General features: G+C 38.2%; 1 protein-coding gene and 1 long non-coding RNA gene across 13 annotated transcripts in view; one reads left to right on the top strand and one right to left on the bottom strand.

Moving 5' to 3' along the window:
• Positions 1–19537, bottom strand: part of WNK1 (WNK lysine deficient protein kinase 1) — a 104424-nt gene that overhangs the window by 47912 nt on the left and 36975 nt on the right. For 9 of the 11 annotated variants that reach the window (XM_048059563.2, XM_066990203.1, XM_066990206.1 and 6 more), the window contains exons 3-4: positions 17769–17989; positions 15612–15769 (exon numbers count right to left, since the gene is read on the bottom strand). In XM_048059563.2, the coding sequence (XP_047915520.2) occupies positions 15612–15769; positions 17769–17989 (379 nt within the window). Of the gene's footprint in view, positions 1–2032; positions 2326–15611; positions 15770–15837; positions 15863–17768; positions 17990–19537 lie in introns of those variants that run through there. The other 2 variants (XM_066990212.1, XM_066990213.1) reach the window with 2 other exon arrangements.
• LOC136789676 (uncharacterized) lies at positions 10490–15989 on the top strand. Of its 2 annotated transcripts, none has more exons than XR_010828574.1 (4): positions 10490–10623; positions 13027–13191; positions 13943–14014; positions 15540–15989. It is a non-coding gene; the product is annotated as an uncharacterized lncRNA (long non-coding RNA). The 2 variants fall into 2 exon arrangements; XR_010828573.1 differs by having other exon boundaries at positions 15286–15592.

Raw genomic sequence — 19537 nt, 5'->3', positions numbered from 1 at the left:
ACATTATTAACTTAAAGAAACCAGAATGTGAGCCTTCTTGTAGCCCATTTGACTACAAGCTCTGGTCTTGCACAATGCCAGGGGGAAAAAAATAAAATAAAATCTGTGATTCAGTCTGATACTATGTGTATCTCTATTCTGAAAGAAGTTAAATACTTGTGCAAAGTGTTTGGGACCTTCCATAAAAGCCATTTTGGATTATTCCTTTTTGTGAGTTCCAAAACAGTAGTTCAGTTAAGAAGAAAACCCCTCCAAGACTCTTCCACCACACCTTCCACATTCCTAACTGTTACTCAGAAAATCTGGGAGACCTTCAGACTAGGGCCTAAAACCAATACAGGATTAGGTATTCAAGCACCTTTCTTAGCTTCTTCCACAAAATTGCTGAACTCCAGTGCTGGCCAAGCATCCCTTATGCTAAAGTTTAGGCTATTTAAGTAGCATCAGCCTTAAAAAAAAATTCCCCTCCAAGTGTTGCAAATGCCAGACTACTTCACAACGCAAGACAGAAGATAGTATTAATGATAATCAATACATCAACCCACAGATGCTTTTACAGCTTCATCACACCATCACAGAGAAACCAAAGGGGAGCCCTGCAATTCAAATAACCTTGATGTGCCCTTAAAAGCTCAGGAGCTGGGCAGCCAAGCATACTTTCATTAGATTCCAAACACAAAGGCGCTGAAGTACATACTAAGCAACTCAGTGTTCCTGGTTTCAACATTTCACACTTACTGCAAGACTGTCACTTTCTTACATGCTTCTCTTCATTCCCCAGTCTCCAAACTGCTTAGAAAAACCACACAATCTAATTTTTTTTAATCTATTTGTCCCATTAATCAGAGCTAAATACCCAAATCCTACTAGCTTTTTTTTGTCTTAATAATTTGCTAAGGAAATGAAAGGAAGAGCTCTTGCAAAGGAAAATAAAAGTGTAGGTAGGTATAACAGGCACACATGAAATCATAAACATTTTCCCAAGCTATTATCTACAACAGCATAAACTGGCACTGGGGCTGAAGGCAGCAGTCTCCTGTTCTCCATTGCCCTTTTCCACACCCATGTCATTTCCCCCCCTCTTGCTGGCACAAACCTTTATACAGCTGCATAACGAACCAGATCACGGCATTTATCAGACTTGAAGCAAACTCAGCCAGGTTCACTACATTGTGGCACAAACTCTGAGGCTTACAAAAGGAGCACTAGGGCTATAGCTAACAAGGGCAGAATCGCTTCCCTTGAAAGCAGTGCAAACTTCAAGTAAACTCACTAATTTTTACATTTTGAAAAGCCATCCAAAACTTTATAATATGGGCACATGCGTAAAGTAGCACAAGGTGCAACTGATGCAAACCTGGGTATTTACTAACACTTATCTTAGTCTTCATTTTAAGCACAGGAAATTTCACGTTTCACTTAACTTAGATATGATAAATTTTGTGATTTCATCAGATTTTAATCAGGTAAAAAAAATTGAATTCCAAAATTGTAACATCCACATTTGTACAGTTATATGATCCACTAAAAGCAAGATCTGTAACTATTAAAAATTCCATATTTTCGAAATATTTAAAACACAAGAACTCCTCTTCACAATTTTTGCCCAAAAACATGGTATTTTGCATCAGTGCTCACCAAATAACTGAATCAGTGGTTTAACATCTCATTGTAATTCAAAAGATACTGAAAATATCATAAGAGAAAATACAATCAGTGCTGTATAACTTACTATACAAAAAGAAAAAAAGAAAAAGCATCATGTGACCTCAGCAATCCTAATTAAAAAAAAAAAAAAAAACGAAAAATAGCAACACAGCTTGGAAATAGCAGGAGCAACAAGTGTTCTAGCTTTGCTGTTCAGGATTTTAATGTACATTAGGAAGCTGCAGAAAAAGTATCATCGAGTTTAAAAGCTGAGGAACCATTCCATGCAAAGCAGTTCAGATTTGTTGAGAATTCTGATTCACCACCCCCCAAATCCTTTACTGCAGCTACACACAATTACTCTGGAGTTGACACTCTCACCTACCTCTTTAGTGCAATCCTTGTGAGAACAGCAACAACAGTGGGAATTAACAATTACAAATACGGGACAGATCTCTCTTTTTGTAAAATCCATCAGGAAAAGAGATGCACACACCAAAGAGTTAGCTGGGTGTTAATTTCCGATGGGAATCCGTTTGGCTGTGGACTTAACGCACAGCGGAGGGAAAGCAGACATCAAAGTTAGAAGGAAGCATTGTTTTCTGTTTGATACCCCTTGTACTTTTCCAAGTCCAGTACATGAGGCTGCAGAGATTCAAGCTCAATATCTGCTTTTGCCACTCAAATTCTGAATAGAAAGAATGAATATAAGCAAGAGGTAAGCTTGTCCTTTCCTGCCTGCCCAGCTAGCTGCAAGGAGGAGGAAGAGGAGGCAGCACAGGGAGCCTTTACTTCCTGCATGTCCCCGCCTCCCCGGCTGGCTGCTCTCCTATTCTCCACCCAAGTTTTCTGCCATAGTTTAAGGCTGCAGGAGGAACATCACCCAGCTCCACGCTGGCTTTGGCAGACGTACACTTTTGAACTGAAGGGAACGGATCAGTCAGTATGTTGCTCTGACCCAAGGTTGCTGGCACTAATTTTGTGCTAGGAGAGAAGGCAACTGCTGTTTCTCCTCTTCTTTCCACAGAGCTACATAAGTATACTCACAGCTGATAACTTCAATTTAATCCCAGAAGAACACAAACTTGCACTAGGATAACACAGTATAGCCCGTCTCCCTCTTCCCTAACAATTACATTTGCTACCATTGCTACCATCATCTGCTTTTCTTTTACTAGGTGCTTAACGTAAGGGAATAGGTATTTAAGGAGATTCTCAAACTGCTGGACAAATTTAGAAGGCTGTGTTGTTGCTTCTTTTATATCACGTGCACGAATATAATCTGGAGTTATATTTCCCAACGCCTCTTGCTCTGTTCCAAACCCAACATGAAGTCTGTTGTTTTTTTCTTCCCCTGGTATCTAGTTTCAAACAGCTATTGCAGAGCTTGCTTTCTAATAAAACGAGTTGTTCACAGCTTCCAGGCTTTTTTTGGAAGGACAATAGCAGCAATGGTAAGAAAGCTCACATACACAGCTTTAAAGTGCAAAGTGAACAAACACATTTTGATAGCTAGTGAGGATAATTTAAAATTGAACGTAATAACAGTTTATCAAGAGCACTTCTCAACCCACAAAACAGCAGACTTAGTTCCCCAAGTATACCAAAGTTATACAAATATTGTTATACCACACAACACTAATGTTGCAAAGCAACACCTTTTCATCCTTCGCTGGGCATTTTAGAAATCCCCTCCACCAGCTGCAGTGAAACGTTAGAGATATCAAGGGAAAAGAGGTCCTAAAACATACTGCTATGTTGAGTGGCCTTCCAACTGCTTAGCTAGACACTTACACACTCACATCAACTAACTATTGATTATCACCTCAGTTTTAACAGTGCTTACTGTTATCTTCAATAAAGCACATCAGAATTTCACTTGCCAGTGTTTATAATTTGTTTGTCATTGTTACAGTGGCACTCAAACCCAATGACAGCGGGTTTTGTACAGTCAAAGCCAATCTACTTCCCAGGATCAGCACCTAACATTCAACACATTAAGGCTGCACTTTTCTGGGGCGCACCACATGAGATGTGAAGAATATTTGAAGTGTTTCAGCTTTTAATATGAACACAGTGTACCTGTCCCAGTCTAACCATGATGTTTGCTTGGCTCTTTGCAAAAGTACTTTAACTGCAGAGCTTGAGAGGAATTCTACCGTAACTGATTAATCTTCTCAAACAAAATGTTCAAACTCTGCAGTCCAGAGGCTAATAGAATCAGCAGCAAAGTCAAATCTCAAAAACAAAGTAATTAAAAGTCTCTATATTTTCTTTTTAGCTAAGTTGTTACCATGCTAGTTTGAGCCAGATCCAGGCTGCCACAACCCATTAATTCAAGGAAACTTGACAGAGCATATGATTCCAGTGGAAAACAAGCCAGGGATCCTACCTCCTTCCCATAGTCTCACAGAAGCCCTCAGGCAACAGTATATATGGCATCTAAATTGCTTTACCCTATGATCTTCTAAAGGTCACCACTGGCTATTAGTTACTCACCCAGCCCTCAAAACCTACAAGTTTAACTATTTCACCCCCTTTTCCACATCTAATCCCTCATCCCAATACTGTTCTATCATCTAGAAACAATCTTTCAGATTTCTTTCCTTAACTCACACAGAGTACATCTATATCATAATTCTTATCCCAGTTCAACTGAATATCTGCCTATCTATTATGAAAAGACCTCACTCAGCATTTACTCGGTTCAGAAGAGATACAGGTTGCCTACAGAAGCTGCATTTTATTGTTCTTGTTAAAAAGAACAAGATACAGTAGAGTTCAGAAAAAATTAAAATGATGCAGCACATTTAACAGAAGTGAAAATTGAGCTTCTCTGATTTCAGTATTTCCATAGTAATTAATTCTGGACAATTGATAATTCTGTCAGGAATGAAATCAGTAAATCCTGCAGAATAAGCTCTGCACAAGATCAATATCCTAACAGAGTAAACAGTAGTACTGCAGTACAAGCAATAGAAGCAGACGAAGGCTTTCAATGAGCTAGTCAGCTCACAAGCCTCTACTTAGACCATTGTCTTGGGACAGTTTTGCCCTGTTCTGAAGAAAAGCAATGACTGCACATTTTGAACCTGATACCTTTTGAACTTGCCTAATCTACCACCAGCCAGACCAGAATTTCCCTCAACTATTTAAGAAAGCTCTACACCACTGAAATAGCTCAACCAGTGTCTTCAGACTGCAGAAGCTGGAGATACGACATTCACACCCCTCTCCCCTCATCATACTGGCATGCAAGTAATCTAAGTCCCATGATTCTTAAATTTCTCAAAATCAGCAGTCTTCAAACTTGCAACAGATAACCGTGTATGTCCAGATTTCACACTCAGTTATGAAGATAGTAGAGGCAATGCGGTATTTATACAGGCCTGCTTGCCACAACCTGACTGATCAGTTTGGAAACTATTTTGTCTTCAATGTACCATGTACTCTCAAACAATTTGAGATGTTAATAAAAACAAAAAGCTAGTCATATATAGTCATATACTTGACAGTAAAAACATCCCATACATACATGATTGAAGTTGTTATATGCCAAGATACATTTGCAATATAACCATTCTACCCATACTAACTGTTTATTCTTTGAGTTGTGAAGTTGCTTAAGAGAAGTATCTAGTTATTTGTACGAGAATCTTTGGTAAAAAGAATAAATACATGTTCCTTGTCTGACTAGCTATCACGTCTTGCTGTCATCTCCACATCCATATTCTACAACTGACCTCCAAGCCCACAAGCTGCAGGACAATTACACTGCCTGCTCATCCAACTGCTTTGCCAGCACCTCAATACTGTATGTTTTATTCAAAGCCAGAGAATGTAGTGTTAAAAGCCTTACAACGCCACGTACTTAAAATCCATCCCATCACCAAATCTAATTTAAGAAACTGAACTAGCACTAGTCTTAACTCTTTAGAGAAATCATTGGTTGTTTTCTTTTCCAGCACTCCCAAGTAAAAGGCTGTAACAATGTAAAAAACACTGTATTTGTGGTAATATTGAATTGTCATTTATACTATGCTAGATATACATCATGCCTTACAATTACCACGTTGACTAATTACCTAGACCAGCACACAAGGGGTGTTAGGTTTTTTAGACATGCAAGTTCTCACAACAGAACTTCCAGGTAAGAACATCAACCTATTTCAAAAGTCTTAAGAATCTGAATCCCTTATGACTGACTAGTTGAATGGATAGTTTTAGGTAAGAAGTAGATGAACTAATCACAGCACCTCTCGTAACTTCAGCAACCCTCTCCAATGAATAGAAGAAATCACACAATCTCTAGAATAGGAAATTTAGTAATCAAAAGGCAGAACACAATTTCTTCATGTATAGCTGTCAAACCATTATGATATAGCTGCATGTAATGGTGGAAAGGGCCTTGTTTAGAAACACACGTGATAAGGATAGAAGTTCTTCCAAAACGACAGTGACTGCACAAGCAGACTGGGAACTAACTTGGCAGTTTTTATTCTTCCACAGGACTATAAAGGTAAGATCAGCTTAATTTATCACACAGTTGTTAAACTTGACACTCAGAAGCAGGAGTACTGCCTTTGTTATCTGAACAAGAACATGCAGTGGTGCACATCTTGAGCTAGCTAAATGAGCCATCGTTTTGCTGGGATTTTAGCTTGGAAACGGCTTTCAAAAAAAATGGGGACATGCCTAGACACACATCTCAGTGCTATAAATATAGAAATGCCACAGTGACACAATATCAAAAACAAAAATGTCTTTCTTCTATTTTCAGTATGGAAAATATATTTTTGAAAAATCACATTATATTAGTTGCATTCTCTGCCTTAATTAGCTATCATTCTGACAGAAAAACATCATGTAGCACTCATTTTAGAATTTAAGTACAGCAATAATAATTCTAAAGCCACAGATAAGGTCCAGTGGACTTGGAATTGAATTAAAAAGAACAATCCAACATTGAATCTTTTCCATGGGGCATAAAAACATATTCACTGCCAGAACTACCGCTTAGAAGATAACTACTAAAAGGCCTAGGATAATGTTGCAAACTCCAAAAATAGTGCACAATTCAGACCAAAAGTCACTATCTCACTATCCCTTTTATTTTCTGACTTATTAGAATAGGAGCGAGGGACTTCTATTTGTGTACCAAAAGATTCAGTTTCAGAGGAGGGTCCTAAAAAGTATCCCTGCTACTCGGAGAATTATGATGGTAATAGGTGGTAAGGTAGAATCATCTGAAAGGTATTTACCTTCAAAAGTCACAAGCTCAGTGTTAGGAAGCCGCAAAACACCTTCACTATAGAGAAAAGCAAGAGTCTTTTTTCCCTTTAGCATAAAAACATTACGCACAATAAGCAATGGAGTTTCTCATACACACTTTCAAGCTTGGTGTTTCTCTCATCAAAAACAGTGTAGGCAGGAAGACTAGGGAAGAGATCATCCCCTTGTACACAGCACTGGTGAGGCTCCACCTTGAATACTATGTTCAGTCTTGGCCCCTCACTACAAGAAGGATAGTGAGTTGCTCGAGCACGTACAGAGAAGAGCACTGAAGCTGGTGAAGGGAACAGAGAAATGGCTGAGCCCCCCAGAATTGGGGCTGTTCAGTCTGGAGAAGAGGAGACTTGAGGGGAGACCTCATTGCTCTTTACAACTACCTGAAAGGAGGCTGTAACAAGGAGGGTGTCTTGTCTCTCTTCACAGGTGAGAAGTGATAGGATGCAAGGAAATGGTCTCAAGTTGCACCAGGGAAGATTTAAATTGGACATAGGAAGAATTTCTTCACAGAGAGGGTGGTCAGGCATTGGAATAGGCTGCCCAGAGAAGTGGAGGCATCACCATCACTGGAGGTATTTGAGATGTGAATGTGGCACTTAGGGGCGTGTTTTAGTGATGGGACAGTAGGTCAGGTTGATAGCTGGACTTGATGATCTTTAAGGTCTTTTCCAACCTAGACAATTCTATGATTCTCTGCTTTTGAGAATAAACTACCTGCAAATTTTCATTCAGTTTTGGTAGCTTTCACTGTTCTAATATGGGAACAAAACAAAGCATTCAAATAGGCATATATGCTCACATGTTATTGCCTGTTTTGGGAACAGCTCAGAGTAATTTGTAGAGACCTATATAGGGTTTCCATACAATTTTAGTGGAGTTCTGGCCTATGAATCACATAACATCTCAAAATAACTTTTTTTTTTTTTAAACTCATTGCCACTGTGAGCTTCTGCAAGACTAAAACTTTCCTGAAGTCAACACATTTCTACCCAAGTGCAACTATAGCAGCACAGTTGTTAGGACAAGAAATAGCAGCCCATCCGTTGTTAATGTCAGTACTTTTGACTAGTGCTGACAAAAAACCATCAAGCTATCAGTCTCCCCATGGAAATCCTTAGTGTGCGACTTCGGTGATTCATTAATGGTTCTCCTAACACTGCAAAGCCAGGCATTTTCAAACACTGACCACTTCTCTGTTCTTAAGAAGAGAGTCACCTTCCCATCTTTTGCTAAAGTAAATTAACCACAGTTAATGTAAGAGCTATATAAATGTCTGTACAGGATAATATTAGATATTAGCATCACAATTTAACAAGGCCAGATCCTTTAGAGATATTGAAGTGGGTTGGTTTTGTGGTTGGTTTGTTGTTGTGTTTTGTTTTTTTTATATATATATACATTGTTTACTCAATATACCATGGGCTAATGTAGGCTTATAAAAACACGTTTAAGAAGTCTGCAATATAACCAAATTTTTGAATTTCACATCGAAAAAATGTATTAGATCTTGATTTTCTGCACCTCAGCTCATATCCTCCCCCATTTCAGTTCCTGATCATTTTAAAATCATACATAATTTAAGACAGATCCCAAGCTCAACAATGATCAAAGTAAGAAAAATCCCCTTTCACTTCGACTAAATTTTTTTTTTAAATACCAATATTGACATAACAGTTTTAGCTGTAATCTAGAAGCTTTTGATGCTGAATAGTACAAATGCCTCTTAAGACGAACTCATAAAAGTGATCTACTTTTAGAAAGGAATTCAGTTGAATGAGTCTTTTTCCTTCAAACTTCAGATATATAACCTAGCTTTGTAAACTGTGTAGCATGTTAATTGCAGTGTTCTAGCTGCTTCCTGTTGTTTCTTACTTAGATCATTGTTATTTCTCTAAAAAGAGGGACTTAACTAAGACAAAACTTCTTAAGATATTAATGCTTTGAGACCTAGTACTCCTATTTTGTCCCCCTTCCATTTTTAAGGTTATGTATTTCTGAACTGATGAGTCAGTGACTGTACTTTCACTCAGGAAGATTCCACATTCTTAAAGAAATGCTGTTTAAAATGCTTGCAACAGAGCTGAACGGCTACAGAATACAAGCAGCAGAAGCTTACATATTCTTTAATCATAGTATCGTATCACAGATGTTGATGCATCTCTGTTGATACAGCCCAGGATGCAGCTGGCCTCCTGGGCTGCAAGCACGCACTGCTGGCTCATGTTGAGCTTTTGATCCACCAGAACCCCCAAGTCCTACTCTGCAGGGCTGCTCTCAGTGAGTTCCTCTCCCAACCTGTCCTCTTGTACAGGTTGTCCTGACCCAGGTGCAGCACCTTGCACTTGGCCTTGTGAACCTCATTAAGCTCACATGGGCCCATTTTTCTAGCTTGTCCAAGTCCTTTTGGATGGCATTCCTTCCTTCTGTTGTATCAACTGCACCACTCAGCCTGGTGTCCTCTGCAGACTTGCTGAGGGTGTACTCGATCCCACTGTCTATGTTGTTGATAAAGATACTGAACAGTACTGGTCCCAAGATGGACACCTGAAGGGCACCACTAGTCACTGGCCTCCAACTGGACACAGAGACACTGACTGCAGGTCTCTCTCTGGCTGTGGCCATCCAGCCACATTTAATTCATTATTTAATTCATTTAGTGTGATACTGAGGAATTACACCTGGTGTGCTTTTTTTTTTCCCCATTTGATACTTAAGTGCCTGAATTTTCTTCTTTCAGTCAACACAATTACAATAATTTTCTCTTTCTTACTATGTTTCCTGTGCTTGGTTGGAGGCTCAGGGATTTTCAGTATGTGCTTTAACAAAAGACTACTTGCTTTATTAGAGGGTACCCTTTCCCTGCTTTTCCAACATTCCTTATCAATGCTTATTCCCCATTGAAAACTTGGTAGGAAGGGTGTCTCTATGTATATGAATGAGGCCAAGAAACCAAGTTATTCAAGGTAAAGGAACAGAGCTTTATGTACACTTAACAAATCTCACATTACTTCTAGAAAGTAAAATAGGATATTCATCAATATTCATTAGACAAGTAAAACTAATCACCAGTCTAAAGGTTAAGCAGTTATATTTGCTGCCTTGGATGTCTTAAGGGAACAAAAAAGAAGACAGAGGTAGGATGACTTGCCCATTTCATCTCTAAGGAAAATAAAGAATTTAGTTGATTAAGTTAGGCAATTATGATGTCTAACTTTTAAGTCACTAAAGAATAAATTAATTTAATCTCAATTGCCCAAGCTGCAGCACTTCATAAGTGACTGGTTTCTAGCCAAGAGAATGACCTTCACTCTAACCAGTAAGCTTCAGTTCCCACAAGCTAGGGAAATTACAGCTTTTAAACCAGTTAGACACTGCCTGGTCTGGTTACTCATTATGTACCTTGTTCCCTCAGGCCTTTTTTAAGCTCTGTACAACAGAGATGAAAAAAAGCTGTGCCCATTCTGTGGAACATTTCAGTACAGAACATTTTGTGTTTTGCTTTGTTTTCTTAAGTCAAAATGCAAAATGTTTTTTTCTCCTCATCCTAAGGCTCAGAAGGCAGATATTTGTTTAGAGAAGAGACTGGACTTTTGATGAAGGCAAGGACAAGTCTAAAACTTCACTTTGTCCAAGTAAGCGTGAAGAAAATTAAGTATAGAGAACAAGACTATCAGGAAAATTTAAAAGGTAAGTTTATATAACGGGAGGGGGCAAAAAAAATGTTCTGCTCACACTCACGTTAGATGATCAGTACATTTAAAACCAAGGATGGTCTTAACTTTTTTTGGAATTAACGTGTTTGGATTTATGTTAGTGACAGTCATGCAAGAATGAGATGAATCTGCATAATAAACCCCATTAACTGTCATTTTACTCATCCTGGGACTAGTCAATCATCTAGAAAATTTGATTTAGATATACAAGTATTAGAGATGGAGCAACCAGTACCTCTATGCACTTGGAAAAATAATCTCTGTGCTACAAAAAGAAAGCTTACAGGAAACAGAGAACAGAAGTAACCAAGGTCTGTACTGCATCTGTGAGTAGAGAGCAAATGTAAGCCTAAAAAAAACAACAAAAAAAAAACAAACTAGCTTTTCAAGCAACTGCATGGGTTACATGTCACACCAGAGGCTGAGACAAAGCAGCTGAACCTATGCAGTTATGCCTTCACTGCGTTGCTTCCCAAAGACTAAATTAAGAAATCATACTTAAGATGTCTGTTCTATAAATATCCATTTTCATTTAAATACACATATAGCCCGTTTCAAATATGTTCTTGTGACAAAATAATTGAAATATGCATGAAACAGGTCAAAGAAAGAATACCAGTTGAGAGAACAGTGTCAGACATGAAAATCTTCCCAAATTTTACCAAGATCTTATTTCACTTTTTTTTTTTGTATAAATAATTACGTGACAATTAAGTACCATGATCACATTTTGTATTGAACTGCCTGTATTGCTTGATATGGTTCAGACTTGCAAAAAAAAAGGTGGGGGGCACTGCATAACCTAGTACTGCATCATACAGTTTGACACAGCTGTGACTGCACAACTGGGCAGGGGCAAAAAAATCACAGGAGCAGACAACACTACCTTAATGGGTAGCTTTAATTAATAGGTAGCTTACTTTCCAAGTAAAGGCTTAGGTGTGTTTTTTCTGAGGTCATGTAGACAGCAATAAGTGCCCACTGGGTGCATTCAGTCCCAGCTGAAGAGACTTACTGATTAAACCACAGATTATTATTTTTTTTAATAAGATAAAAATCCCAGAAATCGTAACTTCTTTAAGTACTAACTACTCATTTATTTAGAGCCATTTCCAAAGAACGGTAGAGGATAGCTTCAAAGAGGAATATATGCTTTTTGTGGAGACAGAATTGTAACATTATGTTCTGATGAAAATAGAGGGAGGCTAGACTCTTATACCTGAGCGAGAATACATGCAGGTATTTTCTATTCTAAAGAAACTGCTAGTGATAAGGTCTGGACTGAATGTGGTAGAGCGTGCAAATACAACCAGAGGTAAATACTTTGTGTTAAACTCCCCCTGACTGCTTTACCAGAACTGTAAAGCAACATAACACCTTGGCCCCTATAACTTGCAGACAGTTGTGGTGGTTTTTTTGTTTGTTTGCTTTTTTTTTTTTATTTTTGTGTTTTTGTTTTGTTTTGTTTTTTTTTTTTTAAACTGGGCTTTTACTCAGATTCTTCTACTAAAAGAAGAATTCTTCTAAACAAAGTCGAGCCAGAAAACCAGTTTAACAACTGTTTTCCATGCCAGGGAAAATTCAGGAACTTCACCCCAGCACTCCTTTATTAAGGAAAAATAGGAATTTCTCAATGAGCACATAGACAAGATAGACATCCTGCAAAATGACAGACTTGTGCAGCACTGCTGTTGTACATGATGCAAAGCAACAATAATCAGCTGGGCCAATAAGTCTCACCAAAAAGACAAACTTCAGCCTTTAGATTTGATATCTACATCTCTGCTTACCTAACTACATTACTTCATCAGAAAACTGCTCCCAGAACAAAAAAAAAACAAAAAAAAAAAAAAGAGAAGACCCTGAACAGAAGAGGTAGAACACCCAAATATTCTGAGCAATCTTGGCAAATGCCTCAAGCCAATGCTGCAGTATCATGCATCAGCTAGAGCCATCCTAATCACAAAAGGAATAAGGTCAGAAAGCAACGCAGCTGAAGGCCATTCTAGAAGAGAGACCAACGTACAGACAAAACAGGAGAGAAGAACGTAAGCTGGTAGTACCAAGTCCAGAGCTGACAGGACACCATGGGCATTAAGACACCCTTTACAGGTTTCTCTCCTAAGCAATAGCTAGGGTCTAAGCTAACACAGCAACTGTGCTTTTTACCAAGGCCAACAGTTCCTGCAAAATGGTGGAGGGAAATCAAACAATTTAAATACTTATCTCCTGCACTCAGTGGCTGTACGTTTTGATCTTACTGCCTTTGGAGTTTCACTGTTTATGATCTTTTTATGATCTTTTATGATCTTTTTTCATGATCTTTCAATGACAAACCATCACCATCTTTCCCTCTGGTCTTTGTGTATGCATCTAGGTAAAATAATCCTTCCCTTTAAGGCACAAACAGAACTACAGCTCTTACCTCGACAGTCCTAAACATTCCTAGAAAAGCAGCAAACTAGAGGTTTGAATTGGACGTGCTAACCATCTACCACAAACCACAATCACCTTCTAACCTAAGTTAAAAGGAAATGTTCTGGTAAGTACCTTTGAATGCATTCCTACAGGAAGTTTTCCCAATCCATTCTGTTATTGATGGTTCACACACTGTCCTTCTAAGCGCTGAATTTCTCTGCTGGTTCACCCCTCAACCACAACTACAGATACTGGCAAAATTCCTGAAGTATCCTTCAAAATGCGAGTAAGAAAATCTTATTTTCTTCTACAATGAGCAGAGGACAAGGGTAGAAAACTGTACGGCTCTTTTCACATTGGCAAAAAATACAAAGAGTATTTTATTTCACTTTCATAACATGCTTGTGCTGCCTGTGTTATGGAAGGACCACTGAATTCTCCATTGTCATTTAAGACAGGTTTATGCTTCATTTCTAGATAATATCATTGTTTCTTCATTGAAAGTATTCCTTGAATGCTAATTCAAGTGTTTGTTTTGGGTTTTGCTCTTTTTGTTTGTTTTTAAATAGACTGCTTTGTGACTGTAATGCAAAGAACAACAAACCCAAAGATACCAAAATACACAGCCTTTCATTCTCTGCCTAGAAGCAGAGAAACGTACATTTCATTTTATTTTCTTGTCCTTTACTCCTTCTGAAATCAAGTAAATCTTTTCTTTCATATAAAAATGCATTTTAGAGATATCAAGCAGTAGATGAAACAGCAGGAAATAAAATCAATGAAATTCAATCTGTGAACCACCAACAGCAGAGAAGAGTAAAAAATGTATTAGGACAGACCAAAAAATTACCATTAAATGTTTCTCGTCCACTTAGAAGTTCAACAGTCAACCAAAAACAGTGGGGAGAAAGAAGTATCAGGTTTGTCATAGGTGCAAGAAAGAAGTGGTAAGTAGAAATCCAGTAAGTCTCTATATAATGTGTCTGCTACAAACCCCTACAAGACTTTCCAATTGCTAAGTACTTCACAGACCAGGGAAATGACAGACCTGGGGACTTCCAAGCCTGGGACTGTCCCAAAAGCTGATTATTCTCACCATAGCCCAGTCCCTAGCACACTTTAAGGAATGGAAGGGCAGCTGCATCAGATACCTGTTTGATATAAAGTACCCATCCATACTGAAATTGTTTCTTTGGCTCTGGTCAATATACAAACCTAAGCATACTAGAAGATACCACTAAAACTGTTTTGCTAAGCTACTTTGTTTTCTTTCACTGATCCAGATAGCTTACACATCAGAACATGCATAGTTAACCACTAGATTTTACCCTTGTTCCTCTTGATTTAGAAGATTACAGTTAATTCACCAACATACCAAAAAATATACATATATATATAAATAAAACTTACTCTTAACACCTCTTCAAAAAAACACCTATTTTTTCTCTTCCTCCTCCTGTGCCTCTCCCACATTCCCCTTCAAGCAAGAAATCACGTTTTATTTCACCAAGCCTTCCTTCAGAATTTATTGCTTCTACCATGAAGGCCCTTTCTCCCCGTCTGCAGTCAGCAATTATATCTGCCTTTTATACTGTGAGGTATCAGGAATAAGCATTTTTCCAGACCTCAGCAAGTCATTTGTTATTAAATCCTAAACTTCTCAAATACACGCCAAAAGATTAACAGGAGTAACTCTTTCCTCAATTTGTAGACTAGTGAAAGTCATTTTCTCCCTCTGTATGTGTGCACAGATACTCTGAAAAAAACAGTGCAAGTTCTTGCTTCTCCAAATGGCCACCTCACTATGTTCTTTCTGAATGCTTAGATTAGAAGGCTGAATGTATGCAGTTAGTTTTACTATGCTGCTGTACTTCTCATGGTACTGTTTTAGAGACCAGCTGTAGTAAATCAGCTACAACCACTCTCAGAATTTCTAACATTAGTCTGCTTTGTATGTTCAAGGTCTGTAGGTTCTACTTAGTCTAGTCAAATGGGAGAAATTCAGCTCTTGGTCACCTTTTCACCATTACGTGGTTTCATTAGTAACACTACTACCGCATTTACCAGCACTTTTCAGAGTGAAATATCTTCCTGCTATTGATTAAGTATTTCCACTGCATAATTATGAGAAGTGCACCTGACACAGTAGCTAAGAGCCATCTGGTATTCAGTAAACTTAAAATCATTGTAAGTAACAATTTATGATTTGTCTTGGCAGGCTGCTACAGTAAAGTGCTCTGAATTTGTGAACCAGCTTTATTTTAGAGAACAAAGCTGCCAACTGATTTTCAGGACTGAAATACTACCCCCAACCCTTCAGTGGCTTAGAAAATAATGTTATTCTAATGTGTTTTCTTGTTGTTGTCGCTGGGTATTTGTTGTCATTGTTATTAAATCCCAAGCTATTCCTTCTAATATACTGAAGGAGTATCAACACATACAAAATTTTATTTCCATTCACATATTTTACAGGTTTCTGATCAACCATTTGTACTCCCTTGCTAGCTGCCATAGCTTTAGAATCAGTAGCGGGGAGGAACTTACGCTGGTCACTCGACGGTAGATCTGCGCAGCATTTTGGCACTCAGAATAAGGATACTCAGACGTTGCCATCTCTAGCATACACATCCCAAAAGCATATACATCAACGGATTCATCATATTTCTCCTCATACATCTCGGGGGCCATGAACTCTGGGGTACCTTAAATTAAAAGAACGATTCAGACTCTAAATGTCTCAAAGCGAGCAGAGGCTGCTGGCGTTACTCACCGCAGGAGGAAGCAGTTGGGCAGACCTGTGAGACAAGAGAAAGTGGAGGCAAAAAGAAGAGGGAGGAAACCCTTAGTCACTCTGTTCCATCAACATACTTTGTGAGTCTTCCATTGCAAGGTCTTTATGGAATAAGAATGGCATGAAAGGGCTGATGTGATTCTTGTTTTATGCATGTTAGTGTAAGAATCAAAACAGACTGGATCAGGCATCAAATGGAGGGAAGGGGGATAAGAAGAGGGGAAAACAGTCAGACTAGCCATAGGCTGCAAACCAAATACTAAGGAGAGTTAAGACACTTACCTTTTCTCCCTGTAAAAAAGGAGGCACATTAAACCTGTTTTCAAGAATTACCTGACTGCCCTCTGCTGCAAAAGAAGTAGTACTGGTAGGAGCCCACAGCTAGTCTCTGACCTAGTGCTCTCCACCTATTTTTTTCAGGCAGAATAGTTCAGGAAAGGCCTTGCAATGAAAAACTCTGTCGTTAAAACATAATTCTTCATGAAAAAGGATAAAAAGTAATTTTTCTGCAAAGGCCACTCACCAGAGCCCTCTTCTTCATATACTTACCTTCCCACCTGCAGTATATTTATAGGCCTACTGCAGATACAGGCATTAGTGAGGAACATCCTACAGTCAAAAATACTTAGAAATACAGAGAGATTGAGTTACAGGCATAGAGCGTGAGATTCAACAAGTCCCATTTAAAGAGTTTGAAGAAAATTTTTGCTCAGGGAAGCATCACTGCACCCTCTTTGCAGTCCAAAGGATTGCACTGCATGATCAGATTTACTTTAAGCCAGAGATGCAAGTTTGCTTGTTGTAAATTTCAGTACAGAAGTATTTCCTGCAGACACCAGATTCAAGACAGTTTACAAATCCTTCAACAACCACATTGCTCCTTTTCACCACATGAAATCAGAAAAGAGAATGCAGTTGTAGCCACTTATCCAAAGGCTAGCTATTAACAGCAAGATACAAAGCTGTAATTTTCTAATGATAAGAGTATGTTTAAGAAAATCATTTTTTTTTTTGGTATTGGATATTTTTCATTCCTACTAATACTATGACCTGGTTAAGAAGCAGGAAATATTTCAGTGACTCCTTGCAAAATAGTTTACAGGTATATATCATTAATCCCATCTGGGAATCTAGAACAGGACTGTTGAGCAATATTGCATTTTAGCAAGCTTAAATACTAGGAATAAAAGCAACTTAATTCCCTGCAGCCTACTCACCCAACTACAAGAACAAAGCTGATAAAACCAATTCTTTGAAGAATTCACAGAAAAGATCATCCTAGTTCTATCAACCCAATAGTTTATTTCTCAAAAAAAAGGTCATTAGGGGATACTTAAGAACAAACCAAGTACAGGACTACACTTCCCCAGTGCACCCCCTTCCATAGTCTGGGGACCTCCTGAGTAAGACATTATACCACAATTTGCAATATTTTTATTTTTTTGATACATCTTAGTTTTTTATGACTCACAAAATGTACGAGATTTAATATTAACACCTGGTGACAATCAAAAATATTAGTCATACAAATTAATGCTAGACTAAATATCAATGTTGTTTGGTCACCAAAATCCATTTGGACATTTCTTGAAGAGGCACACTAAAGGTGAGATTTATAGTTAAGAGAGGTTTTATCAACAGCGTTGCAAGAAATTGTTGGGCAAGGCAGTAAATCTAGACTGAAATACTTAATGTTAACATAAAAAAAAAAATCAAAAAACGCAACCAGCATTTCAACATGTAATATCATCAGGAACAGCAAATGATCTCAACAGACGGGAAACCCAGCCTGCACATCTTCAGGCTTTGACCATGTACCTTTGAAACCATATTTTTAAGGAAAGCTCTTAAGATTCAAGTTCCCAAGTACGTAGACTGGCTCACCAGCCTTCAAAACAGTAGAGGCTTACCTATCACACTTTTGGCAAAAGAAGCTCGCTTCAGGGTTGCCAGACCAAGGTCTCCAATCTTGACTGATCCAGTGGGGCCAGTAATGAAGATGTTGTCACATTTTAAGTCTCTATGAATAATGGGAGGAGTGCGTGTGTGTAGAAATTGTAAGCCTTTCAGTATCTGACGGCACCAGCTTCGTAGTACTTTGATTTTCATCACTTTAAATCTTTTCAAATACCTAGTGAAAAATAACAGTACATTAAACAGGTTCCAACGTCAACCCATTGTCTTTCAAAATCAAGTTCTGCTACCAAGTAGCAGATTACGCTGTACCATTTGATGCTCTGAAGTGAAAAAGCAGTAATTAGAGAGATTCAGAAATTTCAGCTTCACCTTCTATTTTAAAAACTACCAGTGAATTTCACAATTTGAAGAGCTGAAGATGCACCCCCCTCCTAAAACATAAACTGCCATATTGAGAATTTCTACCCAATTCCTTCTAACCAGGAGACTATAGTGCTGAAAGATAAAAGCAAAATACTTGATGTATAGCTAATAATTCCTCTGCATACAAAGTCAATCTTAAGATAATTAGACACTTAGTTTGCTAAATCTCAAGGCACTGCTTCCCCAACGAAGAGTTAAAAACTTCTGTATTACACCTCCCTTATCTACTTATTTAAGAGGATTATTTCCCCCTACTTTTCATCCCGTAACCACTTACCACTTAACCACTATAAATAGTTATAACCTTTTCCTTGATGAAACAGGGGGCAGGGGCAGTGGAGCCAAAGATGCTAACAAAGAACAAGAAGTACTGAGCTGTTGCAAACTGCGTAAGAACTATGAAGTCATTATAGCTCAGTTATCAATATTAGTCCAAACTTTTTGATCAAGGACTCCAGATTACGCTTTAAATCTACTTCAAATTTACTTGCTGAGTAGCTAAGCAAATCAGAATTTCTCAGAGATCACCTCCCTGATGTTATCCCACATGAGATGTGATCACCTGAATCTGACCAGTTGCTATTTCAAAACTATGGACAAATATGAACGTGAGAAAAAATCTTTTAAAATGTTACGCCAAAGAATTGATGGGAAAGAGTTTGTACATAATGTCAGCATACCTTAACTGTTCTAACAGCCTTAACTGTTCTAACATTGCTGCTTTCCAAAATCCATGTCAGAAGAGTCAAAAAATCTTTTCCAATCCTTGTGACAGAAGAGCGTGATCTTATCCTACTCCTCGACTTCAACAAATTAGAGATGCCACACAGAGAATAACCTATGACAGTATTCAAGTGTTTTCCAGCTGTGTATTCTCACTATCCCTCTCCAGGTAGAAGAGTTTAAAGTGAAGAGTTCTTTTCTTTCTCCTTTTTAAAAAGTACGGGCTGAAATACATTTAGAGAAGGAGCTGCTGAAATAGTATGCTGCATACAGCAATAACTTTATTCTTATGTAGCCAATGTTACTCAGTTAAGTCTGACCAGTTTTACACTGCCACAAGACTGGTGGTAAATTCTATGACCAGGATGGAATTCAGCAGATATATTCTTAAAACCAAGTAAGGTTCAATTATTCTGTGGCAGTGTTCAGTCTCTTCTGCCTATCCACTTAATCAGGAGTATAAATCTTGATAAAATTACTTGAATCAATGCCAACATAAAAATTCGATATATAAATCCCTTTTACTTTAACTTCTCTGGTTCAAAGGGAGATCTGGAAAGCAAGTTGCGAGCAATAATTCTGCTGTGAAAACAGAACTGTAAAAGCAATCAGGACC

Source organism: Anser cygnoides, chromosome 1 (genome assembly GCF_040182565.1).
Source record: "Anser cygnoides isolate HZ-2024a breed goose chromosome 1, Taihu_goose_T2T_genome, whole genome shotgun sequence".
Lineage (NCBI taxonomy): Eukaryota > Metazoa > Chordata > Aves > Anseriformes > Anatidae > Anser > Anser cygnoides.
Note: the sequence above shows the minus strand (reverse complement) of the source record. Positions and strands in the feature narration are given on the sequence as shown.